Below are 21334 nucleotides of genomic sequence, written 5' to 3'. Positions count from 1 at the left end.
GATGTGGCCACTGAGAACAAAAGTTAAAAGTAAGACAGAGGAATCACAAATTGAAACTTTGCTAGTAAGGTGCCAAAAGGCAACAAAAGTATTAAAAAATGGAATTATGTATTCAAAAATCCAAAATCCCAATAAACTTTAAATATCAAACTTTAATCCATTTAAAATAACTCATTTGCATACAGCCTTTTAAAGTTTAATTTAAAAATCTCCTGGCAGCAACTTCATTTGGAAGTGGCAGGTTTTTTTTTTTTTTTTTTTTTTTTTTTTGACACCAGTAGTTCTGTAAATCCATGGCAGGGGATTGCAAACCAGTTTCCATCTTGATTTAATGCTGTTTTAAGTTTGTAAGAAAAATGTCACTATGTAAACAGCAGACATTTTGATTAAACACGAAAGTTCTTATTTTGGCTGTTAAATCAATAATGCAGCTGGATTGAAAGTAGTTTACATTCCCTCAAAACTGGGCTTTGGTTCAGCTAGTATTGCACTGACATCATTTTCCAGCAAGATCTGGCTGCCTTCAGCAGCTGGTGTAGAAATATCCTTTACAAACAACCACATAATTTTCAACCTTAACACATTTCAAGAAGAGGGTCTTACAAATTCCTGTGCTTAAAATAGGGCGGTCAATCCAAAAATAGTCTCTCATCTAATGTGTAATTTACTGGTAAAAAATTTTAAGGTAATTTAAACAAGAATAGAAGACAAAGGCCTCTGGGGACATTAGTTCTTTCATTTCACCTGAAACCAACTTTGGAAGAGCGTTCCTACTTTCCTTTCTACAGTAGGCTAATTAATATGTAACTGGGAGCAATGCTTCTCACACTTGTTTTGAAAGCTCCTGAAAGTCACGGTGCTTTCTCCTCAACGTTGAGCCCAGGTCGAACTTCACAGATACTGATGTACTATTTAATTATGCTATACAAACTAGGAATGCCTTAAAAGAGAAAATAAGACTACATTATATACATTTAAAACATAAAACCAGGGGCGCCTGGGTGGCTCAGTCGGTTGAGCGGCCGACTTCGGCTCAGGTCATGATCTCACGGTCCGTGAGTTCGAGCCCCGCGTCGGGCTCTGTGCTGACAGCTCAGAGCCTGGAGCCTGTTTCAGATTCTGTGTCTCCCTCTCTCTGACCCTCCCCCATTCATGAGCTGTCTCTTCCTGTCTCAAAAATAAATAAATGTTAAAAAAAAAATTAAAACATAAAACCACAATTACCAGTACATACAAACCATTAAAAAGGAGGCAGTGAAACAGATCACAACAGACCATGTTGAGATTTTCAGAGATCATTAATTTACAACTTGAATATTCAAGATCAGCAATCAAAAGTTAAAGAACAAATATGAAACAAAAATGCTAAAATGTATTCAAGACTACCCAATAACCATAATTTTATATGAATTAGAAAAAGTCACTATGATTCCATTTTGGTAGGAAGACAACTCTCATCTAGTTGGCTGAGCAAAAGTATTCTAAAGCCTCTGCTTAAGAATCCCTAACTCAGAACTTTTAACTACAGGACCTCAAATCGCTTACCTGTAGAAATTCTCTGACATTAGATCCCAGGACACGCAAGATTGTATCATAACCAGATTCTTGACAAAAGACAAAAAACATCTTCCCAAACATTTGGAGGATTTCTCCAGCATTGAGATCTATTTTATAGATTTGAGAGAACAACAATAAAATATATTATAGCTAGAATATTGTTAGTGGGAAGAATGAAAATAGGTGCGTAATGTAAAGTCAAAACATCTTCAATTTTTGTGCAAGTAGACATAGATTACAAGAGAAAATAATGGCCTGAACAATACAATGAAATCTTTGAAGACAACACATTGACATGTAAGCAGTGTCAATTTGTACTTATATGTAAAATAATCAGTTTCTCAGCTTTCACGAGAAACTGCTAAATTAATTTCTAGCTTTTTGAAACAGATATTTCATGTATTAACTTATTTTTTCTGCAAAGTACAGAAGGAAGATCATCAAGAATGCACATGACTTAATACTGTGGTGAAAAATGGTTTTCTTCAGGTAAATACACATACTTAATAAGTTGGTTGCATATAGTGTCCCCCAATATTCTCTTCTTTCTTAATGCTCAATTATTAATATTTCCTAAAATCTTCAATTTTTTTCTATAACATCAATTTTAATTGCTATCTCATTAACACAGGAACACAACAATTTATTTAATCAATCTACTCTTATGGAAAACGTAGACTTTTCCAATTTTGTTAATACAAGTAATCCTGAAGTGAAAACATACATAAATCTTAATGCAAATAAACATAATAATTATGAAAAATTCCCAAAGGGTTTGTAGATTTATTTAAGAGACTTTGACCAATGATGCAAAATTATTCTCTACAATGTGTTAATTTACCATCAGATGAAAAATGTGTGCAATTTCCCCTTTATCTCTACTTTTGACTACACTAAACATTTAATTTTTTAAAACTTGCCAAATTTGTATGAAAAACTTATTTCAGATTTTTTTCAGTTTTGATTACTGAGGCTGAATATTTTTATTGTTAACAATTTACTGTACTTTCTTTGTAATTCTTGTATTCTGCAATAGACATTTGCTCTTCTACTCACAGTTGGCAAAGCTAAAAAGCATCTTTTTATTCTACCCAAACTGTAGCCTGGCTGTAAATTAAGCACTGTGTCAATAACTTTGAGAACAACTTTTTTTCTTCCGTGAAGCTCTTTTTAAATTTTGTCTACTTTGTATGAGCTTTCCCTGACATAGACCTCAGTTTCTTGTTTCTTTTACCAATAGTTAACAGAATCCATGATCGCAAGAGAGATTTGAGGACAGTTTCCGCATACTACCCTTTTGTAATTACTATGTTGTTGACACCAAAACTAAAGTTATTATTACTTTAAGTATAATAATGTTTTTCCTCCCCCAACAGATGGCTTTCTGTGAGGGGGTGCAGAGAGCTTCTCCATTCTCCAAAGAGCTTGTAAAGGAAAACTAGGACTCAGTGTAGCCTGGGCCTTCCCTCCACCATTGTGCAGTGTACAACCTGCATAACTATACAATGGGATGTTGGTTCGTGTATTCCTTTGGGCTTCTACGTGTAACTTAGACAAAGAAGGAACGTCACATCCAACTTACTGAGGACTTTGCTTGCAGCAGCAACCAAATCGTAAGTTTTAGAATCATCATATATTATTCTGACAAGAAACTGTCCTTCTTCATCTAACTGTGCCTCTTTTCTGGAAAACAAAAACAAGAGACGGGGAAAATGTTGAAATAAAAGAGTAGCTACCACAGTTACAATGATTGCATAAACCATGGTTTTATACCTGAACTAGGATATTTTTGGCAAGTTTGTTGAAATCAATGTCATTTGCCTAAAAGTCTAGTGCTCAAGAAGGGATTATTTCACATTCCCCTCCTCAAATTAAAATGATACATTTAGGGGCGCCTGGGTGGCGCAGTCGGTTAAGCGTCCGACTTCAGCCAGGTCACGATCTCGCGGTCCGTGAGTTCGAGCCCCGCGTCAGGCTCTGGGCTGATGGCTCAGAGCCTGGAGCCTGTTTCCAATTCTGTGTCTCCCTCTCTCTCTGCCCCTCCCCTGTTCATGCTCTGTCTCTCTGTGTCCCAAAAATAAATAAACGTTGAAAAAAAAAAATTTAAAATGATACATTTAAGCATATTTTAGCAAGACTTACATGTATATAGTAATGCCCAATGCAACACCTGATAAACAGAATCAAGAAATAAGTTTTGGTTTAACAAATGGTTGGCAAATATTTGTTGAGTCCCTATATGTACCAGGCATTGTTCCAGGGATTAGGGATAGAACCTTTAGCAAGACAAACAAAAATACAGGACCTCTTGCAACATATGCATTCTAGGAGGGGAGACAGACAGGAATAAAACTAGTACGTAACATATAATGGCAAGTAGTGTGAAGAAAAATAAAGACAGGTAGAGGGGGAGGGAGCTTGAGTACAAAAGCCAGGAAGCCTCACTGAGAGGCAATTGAGCGGAGTCTGAAGAAGCTTTGGGACTGAGCCATGAGCAAGGTGGGGCGGGCTAGGCAGGAGCAGTCTGGGTGTCTGAGGACCAGCAGAGCCCAACGTGCCTGGAACAGAGGTGGGGGGCAGAGTAGCTGTAAGAGAATGAGTCAGAGTGGTAACAAGGAGGCCAGGTGGACATTTACTTGAAAGAGATGGATGATTCTGGCCCTTGTGATATGAGCAGTGAGACAAACTGACGTAGGTTAAAGGACTTAATCGTGCTGCTGCATTGAGACCAGACCAGAAGGGTCTAGGACAAAGTGAGGAGACCAGCTAGGAGGCAACTGTCAAAACCCAGGCGAGAAAGGCTGGTAACTTGATTCAGAGTGGAAGCAGTGAATAGAGGAAGTGGTCGAGATGAAATATATTCTGCAGGCAAATCCAACATGATCTACGGATGGATTGGATCCAGGGTGTGAGAGAAGGGCAGGGCACACAGATGACACCGAGGTTGTAGCCTGAGAAACTGGAAGGGTGTTGTCACCAACAGGAAACTGGGAAAGGCCAGGCCGTTGGAGGTGGACTGGAGGGGTGTGGGTGAGGGGAGGTAAGATCAAGAGTTACGTTTTAAACACGTTTGAGGTGCCAAGTGGACTGATAAAATCTGCTAACAGATCCGTAGCTTATTACATGCAGTAGCTCAAAATATATAGAGTATTCATTCATTTTTAATAGTTGTCATATATAAATACATTTATTTTGATAGGATTTGGATTATTTTCTCAAACACATGTCCAAAGGAGAAATCTATTATTCACAACATTGCCAGCTGTAGAAGAGAGCTGACAAGTTTGCAGATATCTTTTCCAATGCTAAATTCACAAAAATACGTGGAGCTTGGGTATCAATCTGACTCCCAATCCAATTCCTCTAAATCCCTGTGTGCTGCCAGAAGAATGCAAGACCAACTAGCCACTGTCATCAGGGGAACGTGAAACACTGTAGCTCAAATAGCTCCTTTTGAAACGCTGCCAAGGCAGGCCACGGTGCCTTCTCTCTCTCTCTGGAAGCTGCTGTAATCTGTATCACAGCTGCTGTTCATGGTTGGAATACCAGTGTCTGCTCAGGGGAAAAGCTCCAAATGGTGGCATGTCTTAGGTCCAGGTGGGATGTAGCTATTCTTAAAAAGTACCCTGTGTTCTTCATAGTATACTACCTGTTTCCTTGCAGTTATGCATAACAGTGCATGTAAAAGACAAAACGAAACAAGAGAGCCTGATTTCGGTAGGTATGAAAATCTGACTTTCAGAGCCTGGAATTCACCAGCTGAATAAACGTGGACAAATCACACAAAGCACATGAGTATTAAACCCTCACTTTTTAAAAACAAGAGCAATAATATAACCCAACACCTACACTGTAAGAGAGACAGTATGCAGAAGTATGTTCTAAGTTGTTGAGGAGTCTGTGTGTATACATATACACACACATTATAATATTATATATATATATATATACATACACACATATATATACACATTATTATATATATACACACATACATATATACACACATTATTATACATACATATTATATATATATATATATATAATTAATGACAATAGGGCTTCTTGTATCTACATATTCAAAAAATTACACAGCTGTACATAAGATGTGGAAATCTTCCTTTTATTGAACATGCACAGCTATTAAATAAAAGAAACACATGTTCCAAACCGTAAGTGTTTTTAATACCAGAAGTCAGTGAAATATCCCCAAATTATGAAGATATAATGTACAAACACTGACTTACCTTTTGATAAATGCTATTATGTGTCTTGCACATTATAATTTTTAATTGTGTAAAAATATAAAATAAGGAAAGGAAAAACTTTTTAAAAATCCTTCATTATTCCGAGAGAACTACTGCTAACATTATATTAGAGTTGTTCATGTTTCAACACACTTGTATGTATAACACGGACCAGATTAAACTGCTTTAAAATCTCCTTTTTAGACTTAGTATTTGATGGATATCTCTTCATGTCAAAAAATATATTTCTATACTTTGCATAAAATTGCATGTGTAGGCACACTGAAGTTTTAGTATGTATTCAGATTGCTTCTATTTTTTGCAAGTATAGACAATGTTTTGATGCATACCTTTGTAGCTAATTGATTATATTTCTATGTAAAAATAGAATACATTCCTAGAAACGGAATTGCTGATTTGAAGGATACGGATAACCTAATTTTTCTCATTTTGCCACTGACATTTTATTACAAAATAGCATTGCTCAACAGATTAGAATTCTGAAGCCTCTGAGGTGACTGGGTGGCTCAGTTGGTTGAGCATCCTACCGGCTCAGGTCATGATCTCACAGTTCATGGGTTCCGGCCCCACGCTGGGCTTTGTGCTAACAGCTTGGAGCCTGGAGCCTGGAGCCTGCTTCCGATTCTGTGTGTCTCTCTCTGCCCCTTCCCCACTGCTGCTCTGTCTCTCTCTGTCTCTCAAAAAAAAAATAAACATGTAGAGGCGCCTGGGTGGCTCAGTCGGTTAAGCGTCCCACTTCTGCTCAGGTCATGATCTTGCAGTCCCGTGAGTTCGAGCCCCGCTTTGGTCTCTGTGCTGACAGCTCAGAGTCTGGAGCCTACTTCTGCTTTGGTTTCTGTGTCTCCCTCTCTCTCTCTGCCCCTCCCCAGCTGGCACTCTGTCTCTCTCTCAAAAATAAACATTAAAAAATCTAAAAAAAAAAAAATGTTTAAAAAAAGAATTTTGAAGCCTCTAACTTAGGGCATTCTAATAAAATATAGATATGTTTTAATTAAATATAATATAATAAAATATAAATTAATTTATGTTTTCACTGTGCCCTCTTCCAATGGGGTAAATCAAATGACATAAATTTCTGTAATAAACTCACTTTCTCGGAAACACTCACCAATCTATAACAAGAGTTAAATGAATGAAGTATAAGCAGTATACTCAATCCCTCTTCATAAAATAGAAGAATGGCCATTTCCCTAGAAATCCCCTAACCATGAGTCAATGCATTCCTTCTTTCCTTTCTCTTGTTTTAATAAAACAAGCTCCCTTATCTTTTAAGTTTTACTTCCTGAAGTGATCAGACCCACATGCTCCCTGGAGGGAGGCTGAACTATAAATTAAACAGTAGTACCTGGAAGGAAATCATCATCTTCTTTGAAAAATGTTACACTAAATTCTAATTAATTATTTAAAATACTTAGAATTCCTTATTTACATTTATTTTAGAAATCTTTTGGGATTTTGGGTGGCCCTTTAATTACTCTCCCCACCCCCAGCCCCAGGAGGAGGTATTTTGCCACAAATATTTGAGCACCTATTACTCCCCAGGCATTTTCTTAGGTACTTTTGATACATCAGTGAAGGAAATAAAGATCCCTGCCCTCACAGAGCTTACATTTTAACTGGCAGAAACAATGAGCAATAAACATATCCTCAAATGTTATTATCTATCATGCGGTGATAAATGCTACAAAAGAAAGTAGATTAGGATAAAAGGATAAGAGTAAGGATGTAGGAAGAAGAGGAAGGATGCACTGTTAAATATAGTGATTATGAGGAGTTTCCTTGGAGAACTTAATTTCCAAGCAAAATTTTAGCAGGTAAAATTGATCTCCATGACCTAATCTTTCCGGACCCATTTTCCTTCCTTCTGGAGCTCATTCTTCATTTTTTTCCTTCTTTAGGGGAAAAGTGAATTGGGGATATCACAGATACTTTAGTGCAAAATGGTTTAATACGTTAGACTGAGCAGGAGAATTTACAGTGCAAAAGGAATAATATGCAAAGGAATTAATTTCAGGCAACAGGGTCACTGAAGCTACTAGAAATGCTTGCTCAGTGTGTCTCCATTCTCAATACTATTTTTCTTCTAACTTCTGGACAAATTTATATTTGTTCAGACTTCATACCCGTCAAATGATTTAGCCTCCAGAAGATGCAGAGATGTGACAATAATATATCTCAGAAACATCTTCAAGATATTTCTGCCACTATTTTTTTGAAGGAAGCTTCAATGGGCTTCCTTCTGACCTTATCTCCTTGGTTTTGGAGATGTTTTTTCACTAGCTACCTACAACCACAGAGGGTAACCAGCAAACGTGAGAAAAGCTGGGAAGTAAGAGGATATTCAGATTACATAAACGATTTATACAATTCAAGTAATATGACCTCACCTCATAAATCTCCATAAGTTTTTAGCTTTTTTCATAAAAGCAAAAGTAAAGGATGCATCAAGTATATAGATATGACATTTAACAATATTTAAGGCTTATTTTCTGGATAGAGTTTCTTTTGTGCCTACATTATCCAAATTCAGCCAAGGACACTAAACAAATTTTCAAGACTCACTTATCTTTCAGAATATATTTTCTGAGCCTTAATTTTGTTTAAACTGCTGCATACACAAAGCAATTATGTAGTTCTCTGTTATTTAAATTATATTTAGTTGAAAAATTATATTTAGTTTACATGTGAAAAAAACACAGGCTTTTCCGGGAAACATAATTTAAAATTTTCTCAAAAATTAAGTATTTTTTTCCCAATAACTTTTAGATCACAGCAACTATCATATAAAACCAGAAGTAAATTGAATTAAAATTTATTCGGTAGTGCTCATCTATCAAATGGCAACCAACAGAACTATTATCATCATATATCCTAGTTTGTATTATTCCATCCTCCTGCTTCCTATTATTTTAAATATTGCTTGGATGACCCCAAAAGAATATAGTCTTCCCCTATTTCCAAATAGTATACCTTGCAGGCATTCGTGTTATCTTTACCTGTATACGCAAGAACTGTGTTTGGATTAAGCATTAAATTTTTCTACTTAGTAGTGTATTACTCAATAAAAGAAGTGAGCTGATAGTAAGACATAGTTAGAGGCTCATTTTTTAAATGGCTTAAATGAGGTTTGATGAAGTTAAAAAAAAAAAAAAGGTATTTTCTTTGGTTAACAAGTAAACCTAGATAGAGAGAAGCCCATTTGGTTCCATCTGTATGGTAAGTCACGGCGTTTTCTCACATGGTGTGCAAAAGCACCAGCTAAGCTACTCCCACATGCAATTGCACTAACCTGGGCCAAGTTCACCTCTGGGGTTTTGGTTTCTTCATCTGGGAAACAGAGGAACAGCAGTACTTACATGGAGTTGTGTTGGTTGGCAAAGTTAACCTATGTACTGAGCTTAGAATAGTGTTTCCCACCGACTTAATGCACAATACACCCAGCTAACAGAGGTCTAGTTGTTGAAGATGATGAGGGAGGAGGGCTGAAGGAGGGAGACAAAATGGCAGGTGGAAGAAGAGAAGGAAAGAAATGACAACCAAATGTTGGGAATTTTGATTTAGCATCAAAAGAGTCAAACTAAAGGTACACTTAATTTGTTGTTGATTCGATGGTAAGTTTTCTTTCTTTTTTTATTTTTTGTAAAATTTTTAAATGTTTATTTATTTTTGAGAGAGAGGCAGACTTCAAGCAGGGCAGGAGCAGAGAGAGAGGTAGAGAAGGAATTTGAAGCAGGCTCCAGGCTCTGATCTGTCAGCACAGAGCCTGACGCGGGTCTTGAACCCACAAACCGTGAGATCATGACCTGAGCCGAAGTTGTGGGCTTAACCGACTGAGCCACCCAGGCACCCCTAGATGGTAAGTTTTCTTAATTCAAATAGCTGAAAACAAATAAGTCCTATCTCTTCTCACCTGGAGATGAAATGAGAAATCATCATATTCTATGTATCTGTAGCCACAATAATTATTTAAAAATTAAGTAGGTGTACATGAAAAATTTTCCCAGTAGTAATTTCCCACTTAATTTTAAAAATGGCTATTTGTTGGAATTTAAATTGGTCATTTATTTACACTAATTGCCTTTCCCCAAAAGAATAGTAGGTATTTTTATTATGGTGTTTTGTGGTTTTGTGGTTTTGGTTTTCACCTTTTGCTTTTTTAATCACTGGGGCTTAACCCACGTGCCTGGAATAGACCATTGTGCTCAATAAATTTGTACATGTTTTAAAAGAGGTGAGGGGCGCCTAGGTGGCTTGGTCGGTTGAGCGTCCGACTTCGGCTCAGGTCACGATCTCGCGGTCCGTGAGTTTGAGCCCCGCGTCGGGCTCTGTGCTGACCGCTCAGAGCCTGGAGCCCGTTTCCGATTCTGTGTCTCCCTCTCTCTCTGCCCCTCCCCTGTTCATGCTCTGTCTCTCTCTGTCTCAAAAATAAATAAACGTTAAAAAAAATGTTTTTTTTAAATAAATAAAATAAAAGAGGTGAATGGAGTAATTAAACACATTTCCCTCTCATGTTACTAAACTGCGTACTAAAAATCAAACAATCAAACATTACTGGCAAAAGTAACCAGTTTGTTTTCAAACTACTATTTAATTTTTAAAGAGTAGGCGCACAATTTGTCAGAAATATCCAGGCAGCATTTTTCATAGCTCCATACTTAAAGAGATATTCCTTTAAAAAAAAATGTTTATTTATTTTTGAGAGAGAGAGAAAGCATGTGAGAGCAGGGGAGGGGCAGAGAGACAGCATGTGCGAGCAGGGGAGGGGCAGAGAGAGAGGGAGACAGAGGATCCGAGCGGGCTCTGCTCTGACAGCAGAGTTGAGGAGATATTCCTTAACTGTAAAATGGGAACATACAAAACCTGAATCCGTATTTGGTCACCGAATTCCTGCTGTTAGACACTTTTCAGATAAGTTTAGTATGCCAGAGGGACCTGGCTTTCAGGTAAAGAAGTTTCCCAGAGAGGTATGGAAACGGGTATTCTGTGATGGTAGACCCTGAATACAGGCATTTTGAAAATAAAGCCTCAAAATCGGGTCTGGTCTCAGAAGGAAAAGGCCAGCATACATGATACAAGCAAACTGACCAGTGGCAGTTTAAAGGGGTACTGAACCTTTAAAAACCATCATGACAGAACATGCTTAATTAAAAGACAGACTGTAGATGTTGTCTTGACAATGAACCCCAAGGTGGTCTATTTTAGTGCACTGTAAGGACATCATAAATGCTGAATGGTGTCCAACCATTACTAAAATTGAAATCTCCCACTATAACACACAGATAACTATATATAATATCTAAACAGTTAAAAATTCACATTGTTTTTTTCTGAGTGGCTGTGAAGTATTAATGACCTCTCAATTTTCAATAGTTGATTCCCACTAAGTCTGAATCTCCAGAGAAACTGGTTTGAGGCAGCTACCGCAGGGAGAGACAGACCCTTTAAATGCAGTGACAGCTCTCTGCTTGGAGTCTCTTGCAGTTAGTAAAGGTTCCTCCTGAAGTCAAGGTGTTTGCTCATCCGAGTACTGTAAACAGTAACAGTAAATGTAGTCAAGAGTGACACAGATGGCGGCAAAGTGACATCATTCTTAATATATAATTGCAACTTTTTTCCTTTGTACAAGTTGCCATGAGAGTCTAATGAGAGTCTCATTAGTAACTGCCTGAATTCTGAAGACACATCCACAAACGTCTCACATGAACCCTTTTCAGTAGCTTCATCAGACACAGGAATTCACTTAGATCCCTCTGTGTGCCCTTCAACATTAACTCACCTTGTAAGCAGAGTCACAGCTCTTTTAAGATAAATAGGTTGCTCAAAATTTCTGAGGCTCTGACTTTCTGCAATAGATGTGCGAGTTGGTGAATAAAACCACCTTTAAGAAAGTCATAGCTTAAATCACCTGTGAAAGTGCTTGAAAAGTCCAGGAAAACAAAACAAAAAATGAGTAGTACTAATACACATGCATCTTGCCAATGACGATGCTAAACTGGCTTCCTTTGGAAAGAAGGTCATAGGTCCTTCTCTTTAGGGAAAAGCACGTAATGTGATTCTTGCAAGCCTACCTGCATTCACGTCCCTGCTCTGATGATTAACAGCTGAGGGATTTGAGACAGCGTTTTAAAGTCTTGAAGACTCATTTATTTCCCTTGTTTATAAAATCAGGACAATGAACAAATCTATTGTCTACAGTGGCTGTAAGGATTAGGGGAAACAATGAGTATAAAGCACTTAGGACTGTGACTGAGGAACCAATGGTAAGTGTGCAATATATATGAGCTGTTACATTCACAACTGAACGACCTGATGAGCATTCTCATCTGGTTCTTACATTTAATTTTGGCATTACAAACATTTATCTACAGTTTATAGCACTGACTTTAAACAGCGCCACATCTACCCGACTTTTAAATTTTTTTTTTTTTTCCAACGTTTATTTATTTTTGGGACAGAGAGAGACAGAGCATGAACGGGGGAGGGTCAGAGACAGAGGGAGACACAGAATCCGAAACAGGCTCCAGGCTCTGAGCCATCAGCCCAGAGCCCGACGCGGGGCTCGAACTCACGGACCGCGAGATCGTGACCTGGCTGAAGTCGGACGCTTAACGACTGCGCCACCCAGGCGCCCCAACCCGACTTTTAGACACTTGCGAAAGGATTCAATCTTGTCCTGAATCCAATCCAGTAACTGTTTTCTGGTATATGAAACTGGTAACCCAACAGCAGTGTTTTTAATTCTTTCATTATATCCATGTACACAGGGAAATGACATAAAAGAACTCTGACTCTTCCAAAAGGAGATGCTATAATATACTTCTCTATCTTCTGCCTTTGCTGATATGTAAAAAAAAAAAGTCCATTTCAGCAGAGCTTATATTGTGTTAAATGGTGACATAAAAAATAGTGACATAATAAATTCTGGTTATATAAATTCTGACATAATAAATACTGGTTACAGAAAAAAAGTCTGTGAATGTGTATGTGTTCTACTCTTTACAAATTAAAAATGTGAAGGATTATAAATATACATATATATACATACACGTACACACATACACAGGGGGAAAGAGAGAGAGAGAGAAGAAGAAAAGGACAACAATCTACCAGGCTCTTCCCTAGGAAATTTTTACAAAGGCTAGAATCTACTAAGACAAAACGAACATTAACCAATAGTAGAAATACATGATCAAAAACCCTGGTATGTACTATGAAGAAAAACCAGCTTTGGAGGTGAGAGAAGCTTTCCTTTAAGAAGTAACTCTTGTTCTGGGGTGCCTGGGTGGCTCAGTTGGTTGGTCGTCTGACTTCGGCTCAGGTCATGATCTTGCAGTTCATGAGTTTGAGCCCCATATCAGGCTCTGTGCTGACGGCTCAGAGCGTGGAGCCCGCTGTGGGTTCTGTGTCTCCCTCTCTCCGCCCCTCCCCACTCATCCTCTTGTCTCTCTCTCAAAAATAAACATTAAAAAAATTTAAAAAAGAAATAAAAAAGAGGTAACATTTGTTTTGCCATCTCAAGGCTGAAAGATGTTTCCTTTTATGGGTAGGGGATAGGGAGAGGGAAGATGAGAACTGCTAAGCACAGGTGTTATTCTCACACATAAAATTCAAGGTTTTCAGGAACTGAAAACTGGCCCATTGAGGCTGAGCGCTGAGAGAAAGCGGGAGCTGTGGACCAAAAGGTCCCTATGTTTGAGTGATTTGAAAATTGATCACAAAGAATTCCAAGAAGGCAACAATTTAATATTTCAGGATTCAACAATGAATGGCAAGCAGATCAGAACAGGCAATGGACCCATAGCCACAGCGATAAAGAGATACAAAAAACACTGCAGAATATTTGCCTGTGCCTGGAATAGAAAGATCTTGCAGGCGGACATAGATGTCGGTGTGTAAACCCCTTCACATACCTACCAGTGAGCTCTTTTCGTAGGGCTCTCCCAGAACCTGGATCATGTCTGCTGAGCAGACCTCAGTATCTTTTGACATAAAAAAGGTGCTCCGTTTTACTAGACACGAAAACACCATTTTCCCACCACTTCCTCTTTAATGAACAGGGAGGAAAAGAAGCAGATGGAGAAGCTGCAAGTACTCATGTCTTCTGAGTTGTCACCCTCTGAACTGGGCCAGTTGTACAGATTTCCTAAAGTGTGTTTTCCTGTTGATGTGCACACACTATCAGTTCATACCTACTGCTTTCCAACACACTGAAGAGAAGCATGTGTTCAAGTCCCTTATCCTGTGGACAGGAGAGAGAGCCAAAAGGACATCGCTCCTTGCGAACAGCAGCAATGTCTAGCTAACATCTGCCACAACTAGGCCTGGGTGTGCTAAAAGGGAGAATACAGATTTTCTAATGTCGCCTCTGGCTCTGATTTTACCGTGCGAAGCTCCTTCTCTGAGACACCCCGTTAAATAATATGTCTCTATGCTTCGTTTTCATTCTCGAAAATTACAGAAAGTATTTGCAAGTATCTCAAGTAAAACAAAAACCTGGCTTGATTTCAGGGGGATACTTCAAATCAACAAAGAAAAACCCCAAGATAAGGCTAGGACCTGGCCTATCACCTGGCTGCTCAGCAGACATGGTCCAGGTTCTGGGAGAGGCCCATGGAAAGAGCTCACTGGCAGGTATGTGAAGGGGTTCACGCACGGACATCTACTGCCACCTGCAAGAATAACTTCAAATGCTAGTGAGCTTATCCGCTCATGCACTATGCCTACCTCTATCTTTCGGGGTGACTGGCAGGTCTTTCTACAGAAGAAGGTCTCAATCCTAACAATGATCAAATTTACCCATTTTTATCTGCATATTAATTTGTTTATTTGTACTGAAGAAGTTTCTAGGTACGACAATATGGTTTCCTTTTTATACGCATATTTGCCCCTATTTCTATCTTAAGAGAAACAGTAAACTGACACCACAAGAGCAGGATTGGAGTCCTGACCTTTCAGCTTCCTATATATAATCCCCCAGGACAGTCATTTCACCTCTGGAAACTCAGCTCGATCATTAAAAACAAGCCTCAAACAACATTGAGCTCACTTATATGTGGGGTCTACAAAGGGCAAACTCAGAGAAACAGAGCAGAGTGGTGGTTCCCAGGATGTGAGGGTGGGGGAAATGGGGAGCTATTGTGCAAAGGGTAAGACAGTCAGTTGTAAGATTAACAAGTTGATTATAACTAATAACACTGGGTCATATACTTGAATGTTGCTAAGAGAGTAGATCTTAAATCTTCTTACCAGAACAAAGAAAGGGTAACTGTGTGATAGGACAGAAGTGGTAGCTAATGCTATGGTGGCAATCATTTCACACTTGATCAATGTGTCTAATCAACACACTGGCACACCTTAAACTTACACAGTGTTATGTATCAATTATATCTCAATAAAGCAGGAAAAAAATGAGCTGGAAAGGACTTTTCCTATCTCAGCTAGCACTCAACTGAAAGTGCATAGAGGAAAGGACTTTGGAAGTTTTAAACAATTTTTATAATATAGAGTACCATTAATAGATAAAAACCTACTTGAACAAAGGTCAGAATGATATAGAAATTTAGTTATGTGGCCTCAATGAATATGAAAACCTACTAAAACATGGCAAAACATGGTGCATTCTTTTGTTTGTTCTCATTTATTTTCATAAAATAGATAAGGAGAAACTGCTGCTCCTCTTTCAAACAATGCATAGGGATGAGGGGAGAGGGAACCAGAAAAGTATAATGTAAGTTTGATTCCAAAGTGGGACGTGAGCAGAAAACCAGCATAATGAAAGTAACAGTCTTCCCTTGATCTGCAAAATAGAGAGACTGGGACAAGCCTGACACACAGAACCCAACCAGGGTGCTGTTCGAGCGGCACAAAAGAAAGTTCTAAGAACCAGAATGCAAGAAGAAGAGAGTCTAAGAGGCACTTCAAATTTAAAGAACTGGTCTCAGTTGCACAGAATGACAAAAGAGAAAAACAAGTGACAGTGACAGTGAAGTGACTCATCTACACCAATGAGGGAACATTTAGTCTATGTAGATTTCAATGACCTACTATTACTCAAAAGAGAACTTCATTATCTTTCAGGTGAGTTGGGGAAGAGAAGAGTCAAAAAACTCTGGATCTAGAGTAAAATTAATAATAGCTACCATTTATTATTAAGCAGTTACTTTTCAAAATCTGTGTTAAACATTTTCAGACAGTTTTCAGCATATTATAACAACAACTGTATACAGTCGGTATAATGTTTTCTTACGCAGGGAGGCTTGGATAGTTGAGACAATGTGGGAAAAGCCACATAAGTAGCTGATAGCAAAAACTTGCTAATATGAACAATAATGACTGATTTGTGACTAGCAAATTCAACTAGATACATTAATTTCAAAACTGGAAGGTCCAAATGTTTCTATGTTTGAGTTACAGGCAGAAAATATCCTGATAACTCTGATAAGAGTTAGTAGTATGATAAGACTTTATTTGAAGCAAAGGAGCACATCTTACTTTTCCACCCTCAGTGCCTGACAGACTACACTATGTTCATTAAAAATAAGCTTAACTAGAGAATGAAAAAAGGAATAAATCAATGAATGAAAAAGTATGCTGCCCTGCTGTAGGTACATCAAATAAAACCATACTAAACATACACAAATTCTTTACTCAAGATGATCAACAGCCTTCTAGAGGAATTTGCTCCAACATGTTATCAACTAACAACGCGATTACATTATTTTCAAATCTCATACCAAAATTTTGATCCAAATATTTATCTCATACCTTTTAGTGAAACAGAGAAGGGATAAGACATGTACCATATAGCACTTGCGAATTTCAAATCTATTTTTAATTCGTTCCTTGGACCACTCAACTCTAGGCAAAATAATTAGTTGTTAGGTATTTTTTTGGTTTGTTTTTTTATAAACTTTCAACCATCTTAGATTTTCCAGTGTTTTGAATCCATCCTTATGCTTCAGTGAAGTTAGGCCAATCTAAATTTGCACCCATTAATTTGATGCAATTATCTGTTTTGCCAGGGATGATGGAAGGATAACAGAGATAATTAAATCCAGTGCTTAGGTGCTCTTCTATTATGTATATCCTGACTTTGTTTTCTCTGAAATCATGATTATTTTTTTTTCATCACTTTGGAACCATGGCTTCTAGAAAAGACCATCTGAAAATTGAAAAACCAACAAAACAAGATTTGAGGTAGATTCAGAGGTCTCTTTTGCTTTTTAATATATATTTATGGTCTAGATCAGAGGTTAGTAAATGGGTTAAATCCAGCCCACTGCCCCTTGGATTGTCTGGTCTGAGAGCAAGGAATAATTTTTACATTTTAGATGGTTACATTTTAACAGTTATATAGGTACCTACATAATATACTCATTATTGACTCTTGGCCTACAGCACCTGAATTATTTACTATCTGGCCCTTTAAGAGAACATTTGCTGATCCTTAGTCTAGATGATTTTTTTTTCTTAAAAAGAGGAACTTAAAGCTTGTGTGAAATGGTTATATGATTGGTAAGAGTGTAAGTGTATATGGAGTTTACAGTGAAGCATTTTTGGCTCCTACCGCTTAAAATTTTCTGTCTGGAATCTGTTACTTAGAGTTTTATTTGCATTAAATGTTTGGTATTCCTTCTCATGGAGGATATATGGCCATTTCCTACTAAACAAAAAAAAAAGTGTTATATATAACTTCTATAAACATCAATTTATGTAGTTTCTCAAAAAGACCAAAGAGGAAGATAGAGATGTTTGGTACTTACTGAGACACACACACACAACAAATCACAGATTTAGTTTTTCATAAAAAGTTAAAACAGAAAGTATCTTGTACCATTGGTTGCAGTGATCCTCCCTGGACTAGAGGATGAAGTTGAGAGGAGGCATCAGAATCTCCCAAGGAACATTTTAAAGTTAAGCTCCTCCAAATTTTCCTCTCCAGCCCCCAGGAAGTGAGATCTCTTTGCTGTGCTAAGCAAATACTCTTCCAGGGAGAGCATAGTAACCCCTCAGAGGTGCTGACTGGGTTGGAAACCAATGAGCTACTTTAATCTCTCAACACAGAAAACTGAACAATGTTCTCTATTCCAGATACTAAATGGTACCCAAGACAATATGGTCTCCAACAAAAGGGATGCTCAGACAAAAAAAAGAATCAAAGTTAACACCTGCACTACAACACTAGTTTAATAGTATTCCTCTTGCAGAGGTACATAATTCTTGATGTAAACATATATATGTATATATATATACACACACACCCATATGGTTTGTTTCATGTTACCAGGAAAAAAACATTTTGAATGATTTAAGTTATTAACACTTGAATGGGTTAAGAATACTGTTCAGAAATAAAGATAAATTAGTGAGTCAAAGGATACCGATGTGTAATTAAAAATGCATTGTTTTGTAAAGTAGAATGTAACAATATTCTTAGCCTACTTTGACAAAGTTCTCACACCAGTGGAGTTTGAATATTTTTAGATAGTTTGACCTTCTCTGGGGAAAATATGGCCAATCCAAACAAATCACTTGATAATTTAATTTTTGAAAACTGCTGATACATTCCTCTTAAAGTGTAATTTTTCATCTTTGTATTTAGCAGTGATTTAAATTGATAATGGCTAGGACATACACTCTAAATCTGGTTAAAACACATAATGAGTATTTAGCCATAATAGATTTTACTGTGCTCTCAAAATTTTAAACATATTGTCGTAGGATTTTCATCCAGAAATTTGGGGATTTCTACATTATGGATGGGAAAACCTGTGGGGACATGCATGATGCTTTCATAAATTCACAAAGAAAGGGGCTTAAAAATAACCCTATACTAAGTTACACTGTTTAAAATCTTGCTTTTGATGACTGCCTTCTCTGTAACTCTACCAGGCAAAATAAAAACTACAAAGGTATTAATAAGGCAGACAGATTCAAATCCCAAAGTAAGCTTTAGTGCCTAAATACTCATTTGATTTAAGCCATAATTTCCAAATCTCCACTTCTCTTAATATGTAAATGAGCCCTGTGAGTAACAGAAATGGCTCATGGAACATGAAACCATGCTCAACCATACAAACCCAAGGAAGGGAAAAGTTGCATTCTAGTGCTTAATATTTAACCCTGACCATTTCCATGGAAAGAGGTATTTAAAAGAAATCATTATCATGTGACTGCATAATAAGACCTGTCAGCATTGATTGCTAATGATTGGAATATATTTGGGGGGGGGGGAAGCATGAAAGCATCACCCACTTGATATAACAAAATGAAATCAGTGAGGTTAGGAAATGAAAGTAGAGAATAACTATGTGTTTGTTCTCTTCTGCCCACCCAGGTAATCACTCCCTGTATCTCCATTTCGATGTGACAGATTGGTGTTCCAGTATGAAAACCCATATACAGTATATGGCTTTGCTTTATCTAGTTGGTTGTGCCCATCCATACAAGTTAAATGCAAATTTCACCAGAATAAGAGAGAAGAAAAAAAGAGAGAATTTTGTTAGATCAAAATGCTCAACATGCCTGCAGAGATGACCCATCGTTCCAACAGGTTTAAAGTCTCAGGTGGCTGTGGTATTTCGGTCCACAGCCAAAGTACTGGGCTCCCCGCGCTAGGATGCTCTCCTGCGAGGCAGCCTTCGCCATAGTAGACACCAAAATTTTGAGAAAATGAAAGAAAAAAAAAACATTCCAATTTTACTACATTTCAAATGAATAAATGCACTTGATTCAATTGCTCAAGAAATTGTCTCAAGAGAAGTTGAGTTTTTGCACACTAAAAAGGCTCAGCTGTTTTATGGGTCTGCGAGGTGTGTCAATCATAAAGGAGTCCAGGTTTGCCGTCAGTTCCTAAGGCCTCCGGCTCTTTGAACGTCGCGGAAGCCTTAGTGGTCCCCCGGGCCCCACTCCGCGTGGGAGTCGCCCAGCCTGCAGAGCTCCGGAACCGCCCCGGCGCTGGCAGAGCATTCCCACGCTCAGGCCGGGTCGGGAGGCCGCGGTGACCCCAGGGGCTCCTCCGCCTGGCTTTCGCCCTCGCAGCCCCGCCCCGGCCGCCCCTCCTCTCCGGGTCCCAGCTCCGGAGCGTGGGAGCGCAGCTGCAGCCGGGAGCGGCGGCCGGAGGCATCTCCGAGGATGCGCGCCCACGACCCAGGCAGGAAGCGGAGGACGCAGCGAGGCGCGCGGTGCAGCGCCAGGGCCGCCCCGGGACCCCCGCCGACCCTGCTCCCACCCCCCCGCCCCCGCCGCCCCACACACGCGAGCGAGCGCGCGCGCAGAGCCCGTGCTAGGGGAGCCAGTCACTTACTTGATGTCTTCCCACACCTCCGGGCCGTAATTGCGGATCACCAGCAGCTCCAGCGCGTGATTCACAAATCCGTACTGCAGGGACAGGGGAAACCTGAGCGTCAGGGACCCGCAGTAGGTGGGCAGGGGCTTGTGGGCGAGGCTGCAGCCTCAGCTGCCACGGCTCTGGTTTAACCTTGTGCCCTACCCCGTGGCTCCGCTCGGTTCGGAGTACTCGGTGTTAAAGAGGGGCATCCGAGGCGCGCCACCTCCGCCCCAATAAAGGGCAGATCCTCTCCGTCCCCGGCCGCCCCACCGCCTGGACACCTTCTTACCCCTCCACTCACCTGTCACCAGTCCGAGGCAAGTCGGGCATCCGGGAAAATGTGGCGAAGGGGACGCGAACCCGTCACCTCCCCGCCACTGGCCCTCAGCCACTCACACTGATGGGGTCAGCCTGAGCCGAGAAGCCCTCGCGCCTCAGCCGCACGTCCCCTTCCCGAGTCTGGGGAGTCGCTGCGCGATGCAGAGTGGCGGACCCTCCCCTAAGAAGCAAAGGCACTCACCGCCCCTGTCGCGACCCCCAGCGTTCCCACTACCCCCCCCCACCCCCCGCCCTGGACAGAGGCAAAAAGGCGAGACGGCTCCTGCGACCCACGGTGCGCTTCCCCGGCCCCCGCCCGAGCTCCGGTGGCGCGGCCGGCTCCCTCGGGCAACCAGGCCCGGCGCAGCGCGGTGTGATGTTCCAGCCCGACCCGGCTGGAAGCACTTACCATGGTGTCTGCGACCGGAGCCGAAGAGGCAGCCCCCACGCAGAGGCACGGCCGAAGGGACCCGGGTGGCGGCTGCAGCAGCGACAGCGCAACAGGACCGCGGCGGCAGCATAGAGCTGGAAGCGGCGCAGCCGCCTGGGCCGGCCCTGATTGCCACCTCCTCGCAGCCAATGAGGAGTCGAGCCGCTGGAGGCTGGTCATTGCCTCCCAGTTTTCAACCAATCAGCGACAGAGGAGGGAATTCGGTTGCTCGCAGGGCTGCTGCGCTCCAGTGCCTTCCAACCCCCGCCCTGGTGACAAGGTTTTTTTATTTGAGGCCATTACAATGACGACGGAGAAGCTCCAGTCTTGCTTCTTGCATGAATTCTGGGTGAGGAAGATTGCAGCTGTTGTGGTCGCACCAAATGTATTCTTACGCAAAGACTTGCCTTAAGGGGTAACAAAAACTAAGGG

General features: G+C 40.0%; 1 protein-coding gene across 3 annotated transcripts in view; it reads right to left on the bottom strand.

Annotated features, from left to right (window-relative positions):
* Positions 1-21053, bottom strand: part of GUCY1B1 (guanylate cyclase 1 soluble subunit beta 1) — a 48289-nt gene extending 27236 nt beyond the window's left edge. Inside the window, exons 1-4 of one of the 3 annotated variants that reach the window (XM_047091348.1) lie at positions 20882-21053; positions 20131-20204; positions 3140-3240; positions 1546-1664 (exon numbers count right to left, since the gene is read on the bottom strand). In XM_047091348.1, coding sequence (XP_046947304.1) covers positions 1546-1664; positions 3140-3240; positions 20131-20204; positions 20882-20884 — 297 coding nt within the window. In that variant the 5' untranslated portion in view covers positions 20885-21053. Of the gene's footprint in view, positions 1-1545; positions 1665-3139; positions 3241-19349; positions 19464-20130; positions 20205-20881 lie in introns of those variants that run through there. The other 2 variants (XM_047091346.1, XM_047091347.1) reach the window with 2 other exon arrangements.
* Between the last annotated feature and the right edge of the window lie 281 nt (positions 21054-21334).

This window comes from Lynx rufus, unplaced genomic scaffold, assembly GCF_022079265.1.
Source record: "Lynx rufus isolate CCGP_SWC_20201006 ecotype Redwood Valley unplaced genomic scaffold, mLynRuf1.p SCAF_3, whole genome shotgun sequence".
NCBI classification, from domain to species: Eukaryota; Metazoa; Chordata; class Mammalia; order Carnivora; family Felidae; genus Lynx; species Lynx rufus.
This window is presented reverse-complemented; position numbering and strand designations above follow the sequence as displayed.